Raw genomic sequence first — 20642 nt, 5'->3', positions numbered from 1 at the left:
CAGTGCTCTTAACCACTGAGCCATCTCTCCAGCCCGAGGCCCGGAATAGATTTTTAATAGGTCCTACTTCTAAAAATTTTTGCTTTCGCAAGAAGTACGGCAATCCCCAAAATGGATTTTTTCCATTGTTCAGACATCGCTTGCAAATGGCTCTCTGTCCTTTGGAGGCATTCTGCCCCTATAAAAGGAGTCTTGCTTGTCCCAGAGGTCAGCTGGAGCCCTCTTGTCACTCATGTGCTCCTTCGCCTCACACCGTCTCCTGGGGGGGGGGGGGAGCCCGCTTGTTAGCATTCCGCAGTGCCCCGCCCCCCCAGTGAGCTCGGCGGGAAGGGAGCCCACAAGACCACCAGAACAAGACATACCGAGGCTGTAGGAAACGAGAGGACTGTCACACCAGATGTCCCCTCAGCTCGAAGGGCAGAGAACTAGGTCCCGCCGCACCCAGGTCTGCGGCCACCTCATCATAGAATCCCCTCGGATCTTCATACTTGACTTCAGACCAGCGCAGGTCGTAGGGGTCCTAGCAGGCAAGAGCCACAGAGATGCTCCATGGAATGTTACTCCTGCTGGGGGGGGGGGGCAGGTGGAGGGGTGTGTGTGTGTGCATGCGTGTGTGTGACACATCCCTTGTTAACTTTCCAAGGAACAAGGCCATGCACAAAGCCTTATGTGCAACCCCCGCGTCCCCCCCTTCCGCCCCCCCACGCCACTGAAACCAAAACAGAACCAAAAAGCCATTATGAACCAGTCACTGTGGCTCACACTTGTAACTCTAGCATTGGAGAGGAAAGCCTGGGCTACATAGCACTTCTAGGCTAGCCAGGGCTACATAGCAAGGACCCACCTCACCTAAAAAAAAAATATTATCTCTTTCTCATCGTGCAGTTTGAGCAAAGTCAAGGTGGAACGAGGGTGGAAGTTAGGAAGGAAGCAGACAGGACTTCATGATAATGGCTCATCATAATTAGTCTTTTCCTCAGGGCGGTGGTGGCACACAGGCCTGTAATCCCAGCACTCGGGAGGCAGAGGCAGGTGGATCGCTGTGAGTTCGAGGCCAGCCTGGTCTACAGAGCGAGTCCAGGACAGCCAAGGCTACACAGGGAAACCCTGTCTTCGGGGGGGGGGGGAAGGCTTTTTCCTATCCAGCTGGGATCTCCTCTATAACTCATTTTTTTAAAAGTATGCATTGGTGTTTTGCCTGCATGTATGCTTGTGTGAGGGTGTTGGACGCCCCAGAACTGGAGTTAGACAGTTGTGAGCCACCATGTAGGTGCTGGGTCCTCTGGAAGAGCAGCCAGTGCTCTTAACCCTGAGCCCTCTCTCCAGCTCTCTCCTCTGTAATTAAGAGTTAAAACTCAAAAAAAAAAAAAAAGAGTTAAAACTAAGCATGGCAGCACACACCTATAATCTCAGCACGCAGGGGTCTGAGGCAGGAAGGTTTCAGATTTTGAGTTAAGAGCTTATCTGGGCTAGTGAGACAAAAGGACAAATATATAGATGGGTGACACACAGGCAAAACAAATAATAATAATAATAATAATAATAATAATAATAATAATAATAATAATAATAATAATAAAAATAGCAGCTGAGAACCAGCTGTGGTGTCTCAAGCCTATAATCTCAGTACTTTGAAGTCTGAGGCAGGGGGTTTGTGATTGATTCAAGGCCAACCTGGGCTACAGAGTGAGAGAGACCTTGTCTTAATAAACAAACACACGAGGGGGGGGGAGGAGAACACCTCGTGACGCCAGCTACGTCATCTGTAGGATGTGAGCCTCAATCCTGTTTGTCCCATGGTTCCCAACACACTTCCCCCATCAAAACGGAAGAGAGTCTGGTGCAGCCACACACAACTCTGACCCCAGTACTCTCTGAAGCTGAGGCAGGGGATTGCCAGTCTAAGGCCATACTGAGATTTAGGATTTTTTTTTAAAATATAGAACTGTGTGATGGCTCAGGAAGTAACAGCTCTCGTAACCAGCTGGTTACCCTGAGTCCAACTCCCTAGGACTCACATGGTGGGAGGATAGAACTAATAGTTTTGTTTGTTTGTTGTTTGGTTTTTCGAGACAGGGTCTCTCTGTGTAGCCCTGGCTGTCCTGGACTCACTTTGTAGACCAGGCTGGCCTCGAACTCAGCGATCCACCTGCCTCTGCCTCCCAAGTGCTGGGATTAGAGACGTGCGCCACAGCACCAGGCTGAAAAAACTAATCGTTATGAGCTCTCCTGTGACACAACCCCTCATACACACTGTGGTCCATGCACGCACGCGTGCACACACACACACACACACACAATTAATTAATCTTAAATGGATGAGAGGAGAAGGCCATACACAATGGCCCTTTCTGGAGGTGCAGTGTTCCGGGACTCAGAGAAAATGGATGTTTAGTTCAGCAAACCTTGGAGCAGCCTTGGCCCATGAGGCAAATACAGCTGCCCTCGTCTGCTTTTGTGTTACCCTAGAGCTACAAGTGGGTTGATAATTTTAAACTGTTGTGGGGGAAAAAAATAAATCAGAGAGTGAAAGTATCTGTGCTGTATAGAAATTGACCAGAGCTGGGCGCGCTGGTGGCGCACGCCTGTAATCCCAGCACTCGGGAGGCAGAGGCAGGAGGATCGCTGTGAGTTCGAGGCCAGCCTGGTCTACAAAGCGAGTCCAGGACAGCCAGGGCTACACAGAGAGAGCCTGTCTTAAAACAAACAAACAAACAAACAAAAAACCTGAGTAGACTCCAACTTTCAACATCCAAATATAAAGTAGCGTTGGGACATAGCCTCATGAGCTCACGGACGCATGCGTGACGACTGTTTCTGTCCCTGGACAGCAGTGGTAGCTTGGGGGAAAGCCATGTGTCTCAAAAAGCCTAAAATATTTGCTCTCCAGACCCTGTGCTGAGAGCGTTTCCCAGGGAGCATACGGTCCAGCACCACGGACAGCGTTTCAGCCGCTACGTCATGGGGCGGGACAGTAGAGTCTGAGACCAGCGACTCTGATGACCGTTGTCACCAGAGATCACTGGTCAGAACCAGGGGAGAGTCCGGCTTGTTGCTCGGTTTTGTTGGATTTTTTCCCCTTCCTTTCTTTTCGAGACAGAGTCTGTCTGTGTAGCCCAGGCTGCCCTTGAACTCCTGGCCCTCCTGAGTGCTTGGAAGACAAGCTCGTACCACCATACTCAGTTTGGAACCTTAGGCACGTGTCTCATCTTCCTTGGTGTGACACAGTGGGCAGGTGAGGAAGCAGTCAAAGTGCTTGCCTGTCATTGTCACCTGCCCAGCCACCATGCTCTCTCCTCCTCCTCCTCCTCCTCCTCCTCCTCCTTCTTCTTCTTCTGGTTTTTCGGGACAGGGTTTCTCTGGGCAACAGCTCTGGCTGTCCTGGAACTCCCTCTGTAGACCAGGCTGGCCTCGAACTCACGGAGATTCACCTGCCTCTGCCTCCCAAGCGATTAAAGGTGTGTGCCACCACGTCCCGGCTGCCATCCTCACTTCATTCTGAGTTCTCAAGCCCTCTGCCCAGAGCATTGAATAGTGCTGCTGTGCAGTCTCTGCCCCCATGGATGAACACCGACCACCAGACAGGAAATGGAAACATGGCGTGCACCAGTTCAAAGTCATCCTCAGCGACCTGGTGAATCTGAGCCCAGACTGAGGCAGGATGAAGCCCCGTCTCAAAATAAAACCCCTTAAGCCAAGTGGTGCATTCCATCCCCCCCTTCCCCGGTCTCAGCGATCAGTTCAAAAACACGCACGTGGCCAAAGGTGGACCAGCGTATGCCTGCACCATGTGCTGGGAACTACCTGGAAAAGAGACCCATTCAGCTGGGTGGTGGTGGCGCACGTCTTTGATCCCAGCACTTGGGAGGCAGAGGCAGGTAGATCTCTGTGGGTTCGAGGCCAGCCTGGTCTACAAAGCGAGTCCAGGACAGCCAGGGCTACACAGAGAGACCCTGTCTCAAAAAACAAAACAAAACAAATCTCCTCACCATTTGTACTTCATCGTAGATGGGTCCCCAGACCCCAGGCGGCCCATAGGCTCTCTCCACCTCATCGTACAGGTGTCCTGGGAAGACCATGTCGGCATCTTCAATACCTGTGAAGGCTGGAGTTGGTAGATGTTAGGATGGTAGGATGCTGGGACGGGACTGTTAGGGCTGGGATGGGACAGTATCTCCCCAAAAGGCTCACATGTCAGGATTTCAACCCACGGCTAATGGTGCTATTCTAGGAGGTTCTGGAAGCTTCAGTGGAACAAAGCGGGTCATTTGGGTCTGTCCTGGAGGGGGCAGAGGGTGTCTCTGGCCCCTTTCCTGTCCAGCTCACTCTCTGTTCCCTGTCCACCTTGAAGTGACCAGCTCTCCTCTGCCACACGCGCATGGGGCCAAGCAGGCGCGGGCAGAACCCCTAGATGAGGCAATAGGAATTTGGCCTCCTCAAGCTGTTCTGTGGGAGCATTTTGGCGACAGTAATAAAGAAACAACTAGCATAGCTTGGAAGGGAAGGAGAGCCGGGCAGTGGTGGCGCACGCCTTTAATCCCAGCACTTGGGAGGCAGGCGGATCGCTGTGAGTTCAAGGCCAGCCTGGTCTACAAAGGAAGTCCAGGATAGTCAAGGCTACACAGAGAGACCCTGTCTCAAAAAAAAAAAAAAAAAAAAAAAAAGAAGGGAAGGAGATCAGAGGGTCCAATTCAGATATCATGGGTACCTGGAAATGAGGGGTCCTGGTCACGACGACTCACCTTGGCCATAAGACATTTCTTCTAGTGTTGGGGAGAGCTGGGGGCTGAAGTTTCTCATGGTGTGGTAATGTGGTTCCACTTCTGCTGTGCTAACCTGTCACACACGTGAACACACACACACACATAGTTACTTCCCTTGACTCCCGGGTCCCAGGAGAGGACAATGATTAACATGAGGGAGGCGTGGTGGCGCATGCCTTTAGCCCCAGCACTCGGGAGGCAGAGGCAGGAGGATCGCTGTGAGTTCAAGGCCAGCCTGGTCTATAAAGTGAGTGCAGGACAGTCAAGGCTACACAGAGAGACCCTGTCTAAAATCAAAACCAAAACCAAAAACCAGAACCACGAAGGTGAGGCTGGAGGCTGCCAGGCCACCTGTCACTTACCTTGGAGCTTCCTGTGTCCCCCACCCACTGACTCTCCCCGTATTCATTCCTGGTCCGATCCTCCTCCTCTGACCTTCCAGGATAAAAGGGCAGATGAAAGTTGGGCAACTGAGTCAGTCACCCGTCGCTCCCAACCAAGCCTCTCCCACTTACCCCGCCTCTGTCTTCTCTGAGACCTCTGAGAGAAACAGAAAAAAAGGGGGGAGGGGGAGGGACTCAGAAACCCTGTACAGGCCCCACGTGGACCTGGGCCGAGGGTCCCACTGTCCCCACCCACTGGAGCCTCCAGCTCGGCAGTGAGGAAGGAAGGTCTCACCTTCAGCAAGGTGCCTGAGTCTTCTCCGCCAGAGGAGTCCCCCCACACAGGAGGCACTGGAAAGCAACAGAAGACCACCAAGGGCAAACAGCACGGCCAGCAAGGGTACCCCCAGGGGTCCTGGGAGTGGAAAAAGCACCTTGGTGAACCCGTCCCCCAACACCTGGGTGAAGGCTGGGAGCAGGATTCTGAGAGAGCCTGTCCCTGACTGAGGGTTAATCTTCATATGCCAACCTGACTGTGCCCAAATCACCTGGGAGACTGGTGCAGCACAGGTCAGGGGGTGTTAACCCTGCAGAATGGGGTTACTTAACGCATGCCTGCCATCCCAGCAGGGAGGCAGAGGCATGTGGATCTCTGTGAGTTCAAGGCCAGCCTGGTCTACAAAGCAAGTCCAGTACAGCCAAGGCTACAGAGAGAAACTCTGTGCGTGTGTGTGTGGGGGTGTGTGTATAGGTTAACTGAGAAGTGTGGGTGCCACCATCCCCCTGGGCTGGGAACTGAGAGAGAACCCAAAGGGAAAAGGAGAAAGCTGGCCTGAACATGGACACTCTTCCTGAGTTTTTGTCCACCACAGTGTGAACTGAGCTATGTGACTCCGACCACTGGGGGACGGACACCTCCCCAAACCATGAGCTGAAACAGATACTTTCTGCTCATTAAGTTGTCCTGTCAGGGAGCTTGTCAAGTGATGACAAAAGCTTCGCACTGGCCCAGCACGGTTCTCCTTCAAGGTCAGAGAAGCAAGCTGACCTGGGACTCCGGCTCCACCCTTCCTTTAAAAAAATCATGTACTTGCAAAGTGTGGGAGCCTATGCAGGAGTGTGTGTGTGTGGCTGCTAATGTGTGGAGGTTGGAGGTCAACATTGAGTGTCTTCTCTATTGTTTTGTGCCGTGTGTGTGTGTGTGTGTGTGTGTGTGTGTGTGCGCGCGCGCGCGCGCACGCGCACACACATATATGATTGTTTTTTATTTTATGTACACAAATGTTTGGCCTGCATGTATGTATGTGCACCGTGTGTGTGTCTTGTGCCTGTGGGGGGGGGGAGTCAAAAAATTGGGGGGAGGGAGAGTTAAACCAGCTTAGGAAAAGAGAAAAAGTATTGCTTCCGGCAAGAAGAGCGGACGGGTACCCGGGGGAGCCTGCAAGAGGTTCAGCTAAATCTTAGGCAGCTGTGACCACAAGGGAGGAGAGACTGACAGAAAAGAGCTTAGGGAGGGGCTCAGAGAGGGAGCACTTGCCAGGAGGCCGCTCTGTGGGCAGCTGGTGGTCAGTGTCTTCAGGAGCCTGGTCCACAGCTGCAGGGAGAAAGAGATTACCATTAATGCCTGGGATCGGATAAGCCCAAAGGATCCTCGGCTTAGGCTTTTCAGCTGACTTTAAAGACGGTACATGGCTTCTTAGGGACATTTTATCTATCTATCTATCTATTTATTTATTTTTGGTTTTTTGAGACAGGGTCTCTCTGTGTAGCCTTGGCTGTCCTGGACTCACTTTGTAGGCCAGGCTGGCCTCGAACTCACAGAGATCCGCCTGCCTCTGCCTCCCGAGTGCTGGGATTAAAGGCCTGCGCCACCACCGCCCAGCTATTTATTTAGTTTTATGATTTGGTTTTTTATGTGTATTGGTGTTGTGCCTGCATGTATGTGTGTGTGCCGTGGGCATGCCTAGTGCCCAGATGGTTGTGAGTCATCATGTGGGTGCGGAACCCAAACCCAGACCCTCCGCAAGAGTGACACATGCTCTTAACCGTGTTTTTTTTTTTCTTCATGTTTTTATTTTCACTCAATTAAAACTATTTCTGCTGAGCATGAAGGCACAAGCCTTTACTCTTACCACGCAGGAGTCCATGAAAGGGGGGGGGTATGTCTCTGTGAGTTCTAGGCCAGTCTGGTCTACACAGTGAGTTCTGAGTTGGCCAGAGGTACACAGACTTTGTCTCAAAAAAACCAAACCAAACAACCCCTCTTCTCTCACTTCCCAGTCATTAGAGATCAGTGACTAAATGTTGGTCCCTAGGGCCTGAGTTCAAAGCTTGTCTCCAGCTCTTTCTAGCTGTGTGACCTCGGTTAATTTGCTTAACTTCTCTGGGCCTGAAGTCCATTCATCTGTCAACAGGAGAGACAACAGGGTCTACTTTGCTGTACCATCCCAACAACAACAACACAGACTCTACCCTGCCCACGACTGCTTCTTCCCACCTGCCGTCGTGATGGAGACCTGGGTCCCCTTGTCAGTCAGGCCACTGTCCCCCAGGGCGTTGCTGGCCATCAACCAGATCCGGTATCGTGTGGAAGGCTTCAGGCCAGCCAGTGTGAAGACGGTGGCCTGGGGTGGCAGGACATCCACATAGAAAAATCCCGGAGCCTCAAGGGCCTCATACCTGCGAGGCGGCGAGAACAGCCCCTTCAGCCCAGCGCCCGTCTCCCCCGCCGGCCCTGCCTCACCTGCCTCAGGAGGGGAGGCCCCACCTGAGTTGGAACCTCTGAGGCAGACCCCCATCAAAGCCTGGCTTCCACTCCAGTCCTACCGAGTGAGGGGTCACACTCACAACCCTCAGTCCCAACGGAGGGTCAGGGCGGCCTTGGGAGAGAAGGGAGGGGGTTGTCAGGCGATACAAAGGGGGTAACGGGCTGGGGAGATGGCTCAGCGGTTATGAACACTGGCTGTTCTAGCAGAGAACCCGGAGGACCCGGGTTCGATTCCCAGTGTCCACACGGCTCCTCACAAGGATCTGTAGGCCCAGTTTCAGTGGATGCAATCTCTCAGAAATCCAGGCAAAATACCAATGTACAGAAAAAGGAACAAGCAAACAAACAAAAAACCCAAAAAACAAAAAAACTCAGCTGGGCGGAGGTGGCGCAAGCCTTTCATCCCAGCACTCTGGAAGCAGAGGCAGATAGATCGCTGTGAGTTCGAGGCCAGCCTGGTCTACAAAGTGACTCCAGGACAGCCAAGGCTACACAGAGAAACCCTGTCTCAAAAAACCATAAAGAAGAATAAGTGGAGGAGGAGGAGGAAGAAGAGGAGGAGGAAGAGGAGAAAGAGCTGTGTTCCCAAGTTAAGGTGTAGCTCAGTGACTGGGAGCTTATCCAATGTATAAAAGTCCTGGATCTGACATCCTGGAAAGCCCCACACCCAATAAAACCAATCAGCTAGACCCCATGGCTTTTGACTGTAATCTAGCCCTTTGGAGGTTGAGGCAGAAGGATCACCATTTTGAGGCAGGTTTGGGTGCATAGCAAATCTGAGGTTAGCCTGGGCTACATAGCAAGTCTGAGGTTGGCCTGGGCCATATAGCAAAACCTTGTCCCAACAAGACAAAACTTCCTGTACACAAACAACTCTCAAATATTAGAAATACTTCCTGGCTCAACCAGGAACTTGGCAGCTGACACAAGGAGCGGTCCCCACTGTCCTCCCAGTCGCTCCCACCCCCGTACTGATGCTGACGAGCTGGATGTTGGTGTGGTCCGAACCGAGGGCATTGGTGGCCGTGCATGTGAAGAGGGCGTAGTCCTGGGCCGCAGACACATTAGCAATGGTCAAGAGGCTGCTGTGGACCACACCCTGGTGGTATCTGTGCTCTGTGTACCTGAGGAGGGCGACGCGGTAGAGCTCAGAAAGAGGAAAAGCAAGGCTGGGTGGACAGAGAGAGCTGGGGTGAGACCCGGCTCCGCTCAGACTCACCTGGGATCTTGGAGATCCAGAGGGACCCCATTTTTGGTCCAGGTGAAGTCGATGTTGGGGACACCTCGGGCGCGGCAGTGGAGCGTGGCTGAGCTGGTGCTGTCACCAGCTGCTGCCACTTTGGTTAGGGGGGTGGGGTGATCCACCTGGGGAGCGACTAGGACGGGACGGTGGATCAATATGGGGGGTGTGAGAAAGCTGTGAGAGGGGCGGGCTACGGGCAGACCTCCAGTTACCCACATCTGATGACAAGGTGGACCAGGCCCCTTGCCACGGGAGCCACGCCGTTGTCCACAATGCACTGGTAAGCGCCAGCGTGCGACAGTTTGGCCTGGAGAATCCGCAGACGCCCCGTAGATCCCTTTGAGGTCTTCTCAAAGTCATCCAGGCTCAGGTCCTCCTCCTCTTCCCCCTAGCACCCCGACATGCAGGGGCTTGTCCCCAGGCTGTCCTCAGATCGTCCCTCAAACTGTGTCCCTCTGCGGGCTGCACCCTCCTTCCACAAAGCCAATGAGGTGGGACTGCTTCTTGTCATCCGCCCAGCCATTGGTTTAACCCATCCCCTCATCCACCAGTCCAGCCAACTACCCATCCGTACATCGTCCAAATACTGCTACTTGGAGCCAGGCCATCAGCCCTGGTTTGTCTAACCGTCCGCAGACTGAGGGTGAGGCTTAGTGGTAAATCCCTGCATCCAGTCTCAAGCACTTAAAAAAAAAAAAGCTGAGTAGACTGCACTTAACGGTTAACATGCACTTGGGAAGAAAGGGCAAGTGAACCTCAAGTTCAGGGCCAACCTGGCTACCTAGCAAGTTCCAGGCCAACCTAGACCACATATCAAAACCTTCTCCCAAATACATATGTCCCAGAACGGTCCCAGAGGCCCATCATCCTAGCGCGTGAAAACCAGAGGGAGGAAGGCCAAAGCTGGACCATTTCCTTAAGGGCAACCTCAGGCACGTTGCGTGCTTGGGGCCAGCGTGGCCTACATCACCAGAGGTTTACAGTCATGAAGTAATTTTGTGGTTGGGGTCACCCACAGCGTGAGGAACTGTATTAAAGGGTCGCAGCGTTAGGAAGGCCTCAAACCCTGTCTCAAAACCACTTGGCCTTCAGGATGGCTCAGTGGGGGAAGACACCTGTGGGCCTGAGGACCCGAACGTCTCACCTTCACACCCACACAATGGCATGTATGCGCTGTGCACACACACAAAACCACACACATGCACAATAAATAAATTTAAAACGGCAGCAGCAAAATGAATGAACAACAAAACAAAATTCAAATCTACCTACCCACCCTTTGTTTTTTTTTCTTTTTGGTTTTTCAAGACAGGGTCTGTCTGTGTGGCCTTGGCTGTCCTGGACTCACTTTGTAGACCAGGCTGGCCTCGAACTCACAGCGATCCTCCTGCCTCTGCCTCCCCGAGTGCTGGGATTAAAGGCGTGCGCCACCACGCCCAGCTCCCACGCATTTATATATGCCATTTTCACTCTTCCGTGACCACACTCATAAATATGTACACCTGCGTGTGCGCATGCACACGCGCATACTCAGAGCTGCTACAGACTTTTTTCCCACTCACCTGCCTTCTAATACTATTTGTCTGCTATTTATCCGCTCTTTCATTTTACTTAACCTTTCACCTACCGACCAACGTTTGTTCATCCATGCCCATTTGCACATACACACACTCACGCGCACGCGCGCACTCGCCATTCAACAAAACCAATCCCTGGAAGACACGCTGACCTGTATAGCCACACGGCTTCCCACACACGTGGTATCTGCTGCCAAGGCCCTCACAGCCAAGAGGCTGCACCTTGCTGCCTCCACCTCCAGCCACCGAAGGCACGGTGCTTACCAGCCTCTCCCAGCTGAACATCTCAGGGAGGATGGGATTGGCATCAACGGTGCAGACTATGTCCACAGAACCCCCAACGTTCACCTCAGTAGGGTCCCGGAGGGCACGGATGGTGGGAGCATCTAGCGGGAGACAGGGGTTGGAGAAGGCACTCAGGCCCTGACAGGCCCTGTGGGGTGAGGGTGGGGTGGGACTCCGGGAGGAGGCGTGTGGAAGGGGGTAAATCTTTTTTTTTCCTCCAGTTTTTCGAGACAGGGTCTCTCTGTGTTAGCTTTGGCTGTCCGGGACTCGCTCGGTAGACCAGGCTGGCCCCGAACTCACAGCAACCCGCCTGCCTCTGCCTCCGAGTGCTGGGATTAAAGACGTGCGCCATCACGCCCAGCAGAAGGGGGTAAAGCTTGCCCTTTATGGAGGGGATCCGCCGAATGATAAGCCTTTCTTCACTCTCGTGTCTCTGTGATTTTTCAGAGTCTGGTATGTGTATGTGTGTGTGTTGGGGATATACCAGAAGGGTGTTGCGTGCGGTTCTGGAGAGCTCGGGTTTCCTGCATGGAGGAGCTCCCGTGGTAAGTGAGCCCTTTGCTATGCGGATTCCACTTGGGGTCTCCCTACCTCGCAAAGCAAGGGCTTCCCAAAAGGGAGCGCCCTAGGGTAGGTCCCTATGCTTTAGGAGGGCTTTCACAACGAGGAGGCACCGCGATGGATGGGCGAGGTCCTGGGAGTGGACCTGATTTCCCTCGTAAACCCTTAAGTTTCCATGGTTCCCGAGGGGCTCACAATGCACGTCCAGCTTCAGCAGGGCCTCGGCGGTGCCCTCGGAGTTCTGGCAGTGCAGCTGATAGAAGCCCTGGTCAGCTCGGGTCACGTTCCAGAGCTGCAGAGCCCCTCCTGACAGGATGCGATGCCGGGGACCGCCAGCTGGGGAAGGGCAGGGGTGAGCATCCTGGGAGGCCCTGCCCATCCTCCTGGACCTGCACCCTCCTCCCGGTGAGCATCCTGGGAGGCCCCGCCCATCCTCCTGGACCTGCACCCTCCTCCCGGTGAGCATCCTGGGAGGCCCTGCCCATCCTCCTGCATCTGCACCCTCCTCCCGGTGAGCATCCTGGGAGGCCCCGCCCATCCTCCTGGACCTGCACCCTCCTCCCGGTGAGCATCCTGGGAGGCCCTGCCCATCCTTCCGGATCTGCACCCTCCTCCAGGTGAGCATCCTGGGAGGCCCCGCCCATCCTCCTGGACCTGCACCCTCCACATCCCACCTGGGCTCAGGCGGTAGCCTTGGAAGGTCCAGTTGAAGGCTTCCGGGGCCGGGTTAGCCGACACGGACACGGGCAGCAGCGCCTGGCCCTGTTCCACCGCGGTCACTGCCAGCACTTGCTCCTCTAGGAACTCTGGGGGGTCTTCAAGAGGGGGCGCCCCAGGAAGTCAAAAGGGTTGGTAAAGATGGGGTTCCGGGGGGGGTGTTAAGGCCCAAATTCAAGAGTTAAGGTTAGGGTCGAGGCTAGGACGTAGGCGGTGGACAGGGCAACTGTTAGAACTGAGATCTGAAGGGCGTGGTGGCGCACGCCTTTAACCCCAGCACTCGGGAGGCAGAGGCAGGAGGATCGCTGTGAGTTCGAGGCCAGCCTGGTCTACAGAGTGAGTCCAGGACAGCCAGGGCTACACAGAGAAACTGTGTCTCGATAAACCTAAATAAATAAATAATAGCAATAACAGCAGAAAAACTAAGATCCAGTTTAAAAAAGAAAGAAAGAAAGAAACAATTAACACCTAGTGTCAGACTGAGGGTGGAGAGCGCGCAATGGAGCTGCTGCCAGCCTGAGGTCAGGATGAAGTCTGGGGAAACTACAGACTGCATGGAGATCGAGGTGAAGAGTCTGGTAGCTGAGGTCGGCTGGGGAGGGGATGGGGATGGGGGGATGGGTGGGGGAGGGGAGGTGCCAGGCCTGCGCACTTACACAGCACATGAAGGCGGTAGAAGGCGCTCACGGTTTCACGAAGTGCCTCGCTGTGGGCCTGGCAGGTCACCCGGTGGCCGTGATCTCGGGATGACACTCGGAGGAAAACACTGCTGGACGCCGCGGAACCTTTGAACGGTGCGGTCTGGGGTCTTGCAGCCACGTTTTCCAGCAGCCTGTGCAAGTTTGAAAAGTTGGACGAGGACAGAGACCTTGAGCAGGGTTAGGGCATGGAGGGTGCTGGCTGGGAGAAAGGACGGGCGGGGCTTCTTTTTTTTTTTTTTTTTTTTTTTTTTTGGTTTTTCAAGATAGGGTCTCTCTGTGTAGCCTTGGCTGTCCTGGACTCGCTTTGTAGACCAGGCTGGCCTCGAACTCACAGCGATCCGCCTGCCTCTGCCTCCCGAGTGCTGGGATTAAAGGTGTGCCCCCCAACCCGCCCACCCCTCACCCCCGGCTTGTGAACTCACCTCTCTCCCTCTTTGTCCCAAGACAAGTTGACTGGGGGGTTGCTGCTGATGCTGACGCAGGTCAAGTTCAAGGCGTTGCCTGGGCGCAGCTCGGACGAGTTGGCCAGGATGGTGAGGTTGGTTGGGGGGACTTAGTGGGTTAGAGATACAGAGGCTGAGGAGCCTGGGCCATACAAGTACGAGGTCCCGAGTCTACACCGCTCCCTCTCCAACACGCCTCAGCCACTGGGTCTACACCGCTCCCTCCCGCCGAGTCTACACCGTTCCCTCTCCAACACGCCTCGGCCGCCGAGTCTACACCGCTCCCTCTCCAACACGCCTCAGCCGCTGGGCCCGTGCGCTTACACTGCACCACCAGCTGCGTGGACGCGCTGAGCTGACCCGCCTTGCACGAGAACTTGGCTTGGTTGTCCGATGGCACGATGATCAGGACCAGCTCGCGGGAGAACGTGTTGCCGGACTTCTCCATGCTGCCCAGCCGCACACGCCGGGGCTCCTGGGGCTGCCGAGACTCGCTCACCGGGCGGGAGTCCTGAGGACCCAAACAGGGTGGGTGGGTGGCTGCCAGCCCAGGCAGGGCCTTCGTGAGAGATAAAGGCGGCCTCAACAGCGCTACCTTAAAGGAGGTGGCGGGCTGAGCCGGGCAGTGGTGGCCCACACCTTTAATCCCAGCACTCGAGAGGCAGAGGCAGGAGGATCTCCGTGAGTTCGAGGCCAGCCTGCTCTACAAAGTGAGTCCAGGACAGCCAAGGCTACACAGAGAGACCCTGTCTCGAAAAACCAAAAAGAACAAAAAAAAAAAGGAGGTGGTGGCGAGGAGGGGGGCTGGATTGAGTACCCCCAGTCCTAGTCTCTTCTGCCTGCCTTGAGTTTCTCTGACCTTTTCCCTGAATCAATGTTGTCCCTTAGACGCCCCCACCTGTCTCTGCACTGTCTGTCTGTCTGTCTCCATCTCTTTCCCTTCCCTCCTCCCATCTTTTTTTTCCTCAACATTAATTTTAATATTAATGAATTTTCCTCACTGCGAATGGATTAATAATTGCTTTACCTCTCGAATTTTCTATCTTAATCCAAAGCTCCTTTTTAAGAATCCTGTAATTAGGGCTGGAGAGGTGACTCAGAGGTTAAGAGCACCCTCTGCTCTCCCAGAGGTCCTGAGTTCAAGTCCTAGCAACCACATGGTGGCTCACAACCATCTATAATGGGATCTAGTGCCCTCTTCTGGTTTGCAGGTATATATGCAAGCAGAGCACTGTATACATAATAAATACAATAAAATACTTTTTTTAAAAAAGAGGTTAGGAAAAAAAATCCTGTAATTATTATTTTTTTCTCAGATTTTCCTGAACTTTCCCTGGGGTTTCATTAATTCTCATGGCATTTGTATCTTTTCAGACTCCTTAGAGTTTTCCAAGAAATATGGTTTTCTCCACGTTCTGAGGGGGTAGAGGGCGCAAGAGATTCAAAGGGCTGGGTGGGGCTTTAATCCAGGCAGAGGCAGGTGAATCTCTGTGAGCCTGAGGCCAGCCCTGGTTTATAGAGTGAGCTCTAGGCCAGCCAGGGCTACATAGTGAAACCTTGTCTGGAACAAAAAATATAAATAAAAGAAAAGAAATTCAAGGCCAGCCTGGGTTACATAATATCTTGTCTTAGGAAAGAAAATAGGGCCTGAGAAGATAGCTCAGTCAGTGAAGTGTGTGTGCTTGCCCTTGCTTACGTGCGTGTGCGCGCACACACACACACGCACACACACGCACACACACACGCACGCGCACACACACGCACACACACGTGCGCACACGCGCGCACACACGCGCGCGCACACGCGCACACACACGCACACGCGCACACACACGCACACGCGCACACACACGCACACGCGCGCGTGCCCGCGAACAGATAAACAGAAAAAAATGAAGGAAGGAGGGAAGGAAGGAAGAGACTTACCTTAAGCCAGGTGAGGGAGGGGTCTGGGTTGCCTCCCATGGCCAAGCACACCAGCCTCACCCGAGTCCCAGTCCGGATGTTCTGCCCCTCCGGGGGTCCCTCAATCCACAGCTTCTGGGCAGGGTCTAGTGGGGGGGGGGGGGAAGAGAGAGATGTTTCTCTGCGCTGGAGCCTCAGGGTGAGGCCCTGCGAAGCCCAAAGCCTCCCCGGCTCTGGCTCTGGCGAGGGCTCACATTTCACGTTCAAGGTGAGAGATTTCTTGAAGGTCTCCTTGCTGAAGGCGTCGCTGAAGGCCTCGCAGGTGAGGGTCAAACCGTTGTCCTCCCTCCGCACCAAGAGTGTGAGGTTGGACATAGAGATGTGGCCACCGTGCAGGCCCTAGCGAGGAGTGAGCGTCAGGTTTGGGGGACTGAGAAGCCATCACCCATGGCAGCAGAGGCCTGGGCCCACCAGACCCCCAGCGGGGACACACGCGAAGCTTTCCCACCCTCTCCTCTGTCTGACCCAGGAACTGGGGCCTCAGTCTGGGGTGCTCAGGGGACGTCACACCATTGTCTTTCAACCCTCACATCCATGACTGTCTCATCCGTGGGCAGCAGCTGCCGTCCACCTAGCCACCACCGCAGCAGGACCCGTGGGCGACTGGACTTCGTGAGGCAGCAAACAGTCACGTTCTTGTTTTCAGTCTGCGATACAGATCCCAGGATGGTAACAGCGCTGGGGGGAACTGAATGACAGACGCGCCAAGGAGAGATGAAATTCCAGGCCGGATCTTTGACCCAGACAGATGGGGGTAGGGGGCTGACAGAGATGTCTTTGGCATCAGGTAGGCCTGACGTGAAGGCACAGAGGGCTATTTGGGTATGGACACAAAGGTGGGGGTGGGGTGGGGGAAGAGAGCCCATGTGTGCGCGCATGCGTGCGAGCTTTGGACTCACAGGTGACCTGCAGTGTGATGCTTCGCTCCTGGGTCTCTGCAGACACGCTGTTGTAGGACTGACAGCTGAGCCGAGCTCCGTGGTCTTCAGGCCGCACGGTCATCACCAGCACGCTGTGGGCCACTGCGTGGGTATGCTCTGTGCCCCAAGCTATGGACACCGGATTACCATTCTAGACACAGAAGCAAGCCTAGTTATGTAACACACCAGCTCCTGGTCCCTGTCCTTCTCCCACCTCCCCCCACACCAGCCTGCACCCTCACCTTCAACCACTGCAGGGTAGCAGGTGGATTTCCTCCTCGGGCCACACAGGGCAGCTCCAGGTTCTCCCCGGCCCGCACATGCCCCTCATCAGGGCCTGGCCAATTAATGACGGGAGGTCCTGGGGGGACTGGAGAGCAGAGATCCGCTCAGGCGGCCTGGGAATACAATCTATTCTTTCCGGGACCCATAACCTGCTCTGAATCTACTCTTGTGGGCATGGCTCACAAGGTAAGTAAGGGTACTTATCTTTTTTTTTTTTTTTTTTTTTTTTTTTTTTTTTTTTTTTTTTTTTTTTTTTTTTTTTTTTTTTTTTTTTTTGAGACAGGGTCTCTCTGTGTAACCTGGCTGTTGTCCTGGGCTTGCTTTGTAGACCAGGCTGGCCTCGAACTCACAGCGATCCACCTGCCTCTGCCTCTCGAGTGCTGGGATGAAAGGCTTGCGCCACCACCGCCTGGCCTAAGGGTACTTATTAACAAGCCCAAAAACCTGACTTCAAGTCCTACATGGTGGAAGGGGAAACCTAACTCCTGAAAGATGTTCTCTGACCTCCCCACTTGGCATATGCACACACACACACACACACACACACACACACACACACACACACACACATCATCGCTGTCATCTTAAATTCCCTTGAATGTTTGCTTTTTCCCCCCCCAGTGCCGGGTTTAAAGTCTGGGTCCGTGCACATCCTTGACTGGATTCCACGGCTGAGCTATGTTGCCCAGTCCTCAGCGGCCCAGGCTGGTGGCCTTACTGTCCTTCAGCCCCCCGCCTCCCAAATATTGGGATCATAGGCGCCCCGACACTATGGCTGATGATGATGCCTGGATTTCCTACCATTCTTGAACTCCTCCCGCCCCCAATGCTCCCAAATCATTTATGGCCCCAACTACCCCTACCCCTCACTTACACAGAATATTCATGGTGAAAGAAACCTTGATGGGAGAGTCCAAAGCTGGGCTGGACCCCTCACAGACTAGTAACTGCCCGTTATCCGAGCTCTGGGGTGTCACCCTGGCACGGGGGAAAATACAGTTTTCTGGTGTCAGAACAATCACCTGACATTTTGGGAACCAGAATGAAGAGGTGGGCAATGCCCAAGTCCCCCCATTTGTCCAAGCCTCCATACTGACTTATTCTGAGATCTGGAATCCTCTGGGAGAGAGCTGGAGGCTCAACAGTGAGAATTAGGGTGCCCAAGGTCCTCCCTTGGCCTAAATATCCTTGCTTAATACCTACAAGCTGGGGTTACCATCAATAAGTTCTGAAGAGTCCGGTAAAGAGTTGGTCCTAGGTTTTCACGCAACTCAAGGTCCCATGCTTGCACTATCGGGTTCTGAAACTCTCGTGGGGGCGACCCGGACATCAGGGTACAGGGGAGAAGCCCCAACCCGCCCACCTGGCTTCAGCTTCTGTGAGGAAAAGCTTCTCCTTGGACCCCTCGTTCACGTCAGAGGAGACGTCCTCTACGGCTCGTCCACCTTGGCCCAATGAGAAGGCTGGATGGAGATGCTGGGTTCTTCTCCAAAGTAGATCCAGGAATGTGCCCCAGAAATCCTCAGGGTGAACGTAACACCCCTTGCCCCCCCCCTTCTTATTGGCTCTGGAGGACAAGTAGCTGGGGGTATTAACTCCTCCCACACACTCAGGGCCCCCTGAGCTCTCTCGGGTTCTGGGGGGGTCGGTGGGGGGAGGGGTGACGTCATGGGCTCGCCTGGGTGCTGACACCCTTCCCCTGCTCCAGATCAGCAGTCCTGAAGTCTCCTGGGTCTCTCCCCACAGGATCCCGTTCTCATGGGCACATCTCACGTTCGTCTCAGGGTGGTTACTCAGGGAGGACATGTTTCAGAGGTCCCTAGGAGGGCACTTGGCAGGAACACCCCCTTCCCCACTCCATCAGTTCTGTGTCACCCCACCGATCACCCACACTCACCCTGGATGAAGGTGATGTCAGGTGCCGGCTTGGCATCCCCAGACACACAGGTGACCACGTACTGCTGCCCGGCTACCCAAGTAACTGTGCTTCCTGCCTCCGGGGTCAACTGAAGGACCTTTGGGGGAACTGGTGAGAAAGGGTCTTGGGTAAACCACTGCTGAGAGGTTAAGTGAAGGTTTTGGGTTAAGAATTCAGGGAGTGTGGCCGAGCGTGGTGGCCCACGCCTTTAAATCCCAGCACTTGGGAGGAGGCACAGGCAGGCGGATCGATGTGAGTTCGAGGCCAGCCTGGCGTATAAAGCAAGTCCAGGGCAGCCGAGGCTACGCAGAGAGACCCTGTCTTGAAAAAAACTTTAAAAAACAAAAGAAAACAAAACCAAGAATTCAGGAAGTGAGACTGTACCCAGGGCCCAAGGTGGAGGGGCTTGGGAGCTTGGCCTCCTGGATCTGAAGGAAGGAAGAAGGCGGGGGGGGGGGGGGGGGGGGCCCACTGGTGGGTCCGGGAGCGGGGTGTCTCCCCCATACCTAGGATGGAGAGGATTACTCTGGGAGACACGAGCTCGGGACCCATCGCTGAGCGGCCGACTTGGCATTCGTACTCTGCATCGTCACTGAGGTCGCAGGCTTCAATATGCAGGTGGAACTCACCTGGAGACATGGTGGCCCCGGAAAGGCGCCCCAGAAAGGTCAGTGCCGCCGTGGCCCGCACTAGCGGCTCAGGATCACCCGGAGATGGATCGCCCCACCCCACCCCCTCCCCCAGGTCGGTGCCGCCGAGGCCCGCGCTAGCGGCTCAGGGTCACAGGCTCACCTTTGGCAGGATCTCCTTTCAGGCTGTACCTTGGGAAGCCCGGGATCCTGGGGTTCGGACCCAGAAGCAGCCCATCCTTTGCCCACTGCACCACGCTGCCAGGAGCTCTGACCCCGCACCGCAGCGTAACTGTTGCCCCTTCCACGGCCGTCAGGTTTTCAGACAGAGCCCAGAAGCCTCGCGGAGCCGAGGCAGGGACCGGTGACTGGGTCAGGCCTGGCGCGGCACGAGGAGATTGGCGACAGGGGACGACGAAGGGTGACGCTCGAGGGCCACGGGACACTACGAGGCCGGCGTTTTCCACTCACCTGTGGTTAGCATCGCCGTGAGCAGCAGGAGTACCAAGCTGGGAGCTCTGTGTAGTGGGGTCTCCCCGGGACCTCTGACGGTGGCTGCCTTAGTGCCCATCGCCAGCCACTTGGCTTGCTGCTGTCTTTTGTGTCCCCTGCTTTTCAGACTTTGGATCTCTCTCTTTCAGACTCACCCTTCCTTCCTTCCTTCCTTCTTCCCACTGCCCATCCCCTCCTTGTTAAAGGTTCTTTCTGAGTTCCAACCCCAAGTGCAAAAAAAAAAAAAAAAAAAAAGCGCACTTTCTCTTCTCTCAGCTTCACTTTTTTATTTGTTACTACCCCCTCCCCCACTCACAGGTAGTCAAACTGGACCGACTTCTCTGGGCCCAGCAGGTTCACGGACCCAGAAACCCGAGGCAGCCACAGCACGGAGTCATTTCTTAGACCCAGCGTAAACTCACTCTGCTGTCCCCCCCCCCCCCAAGTCCTTCCTGAGTCTGCCCCAGCCGAGCAATGAAATCCCCTGTCAGCACATGCCAGGAACATTCCTTGGTGCCTCCCCAGCCGCGGTGACCCCAAGGCCCTGGGAAAGCATTTCTGACCAGGGACGCATCTCCCAGCTCAGGATGGAACCCAGAGCTGGGCTTGTGTGGGTGGGAAGGGCACCCCCCCCCCACAACACACACACGATGCCACCTGTCCCCTCTGCAGCCCAGACTTGGGCAAGTCCCTCCCTTTCCTCCGTGGCATCAGGCACCTCTGCGGGCTGGCGGATGTGCAGGAGTGTGTTTTTAAACCAGGAGCGTGTAGGGGAGAAAGAAGGCAACTGTGTGTGGGTGTGTGGGGGCAGTGAGGGTGCGCGCGCGGTCCAAGGAGTGCACGCGTTTCCATCTGTGAACCTATTTGGAGTGTCTGGTATGGGTGTAACAAGAGTGTCCGGACTGTGGGGCTTGTCCAAAGACCTCGGTGTGTGTGAACCTAGTGAGCCCAGACACAGATAAACATAGAGTGGGGTGGGGGTGGCATCTCTGG

General features: G+C 54.7%; 1 protein-coding gene across 1 annotated transcript; it reads right to left on the bottom strand.

Annotated features, from left to right (window-relative positions):
* Positions 1-388: 388 nt before the first annotated feature.
* Positions 389-19728, bottom strand: Nphs1 (NPHS1 adhesion molecule, nephrin). Its single transcript, XM_051162067.1, is given in 29 exon segments — positions 389-520; positions 3990-4096; positions 4743-4836; positions 5126-5191; positions 5275-5303; positions 5442-5561; positions 6684-6740; positions 7644-7825; positions 7914-8025; positions 8886-9037; positions 9133-9289; positions 9373-9544; positions 10998-11119; positions 11775-11915; positions 12254-12394; positions 12953-13128; positions 13420-13549; positions 13765-13951; positions 15367-15491; positions 15600-15744; positions 15936-16093; positions 16305-16476; positions 16568-16695; positions 17485-17588; positions 17974-18055; positions 18508-18636; positions 19035-19157; positions 19321-19536; positions 19629-19728. Coding segments are annotated over 29 exon segments (3759 nt in total).
* Between the last annotated feature and the right edge of the window lie 914 nt (positions 19729-20642).

The sequence above is a fragment of the Acomys russatus genome, chromosome 19, assembly GCF_903995435.1.
Source record: "Acomys russatus chromosome 19, mAcoRus1.1, whole genome shotgun sequence".
Classification (NCBI taxonomy): Eukaryota; Metazoa; Chordata; class Mammalia; order Rodentia; family Muridae; genus Acomys; species Acomys russatus.
Note: the sequence above shows the minus strand (reverse complement) of the source record. Positions and strands in the feature narration are given on the sequence as shown.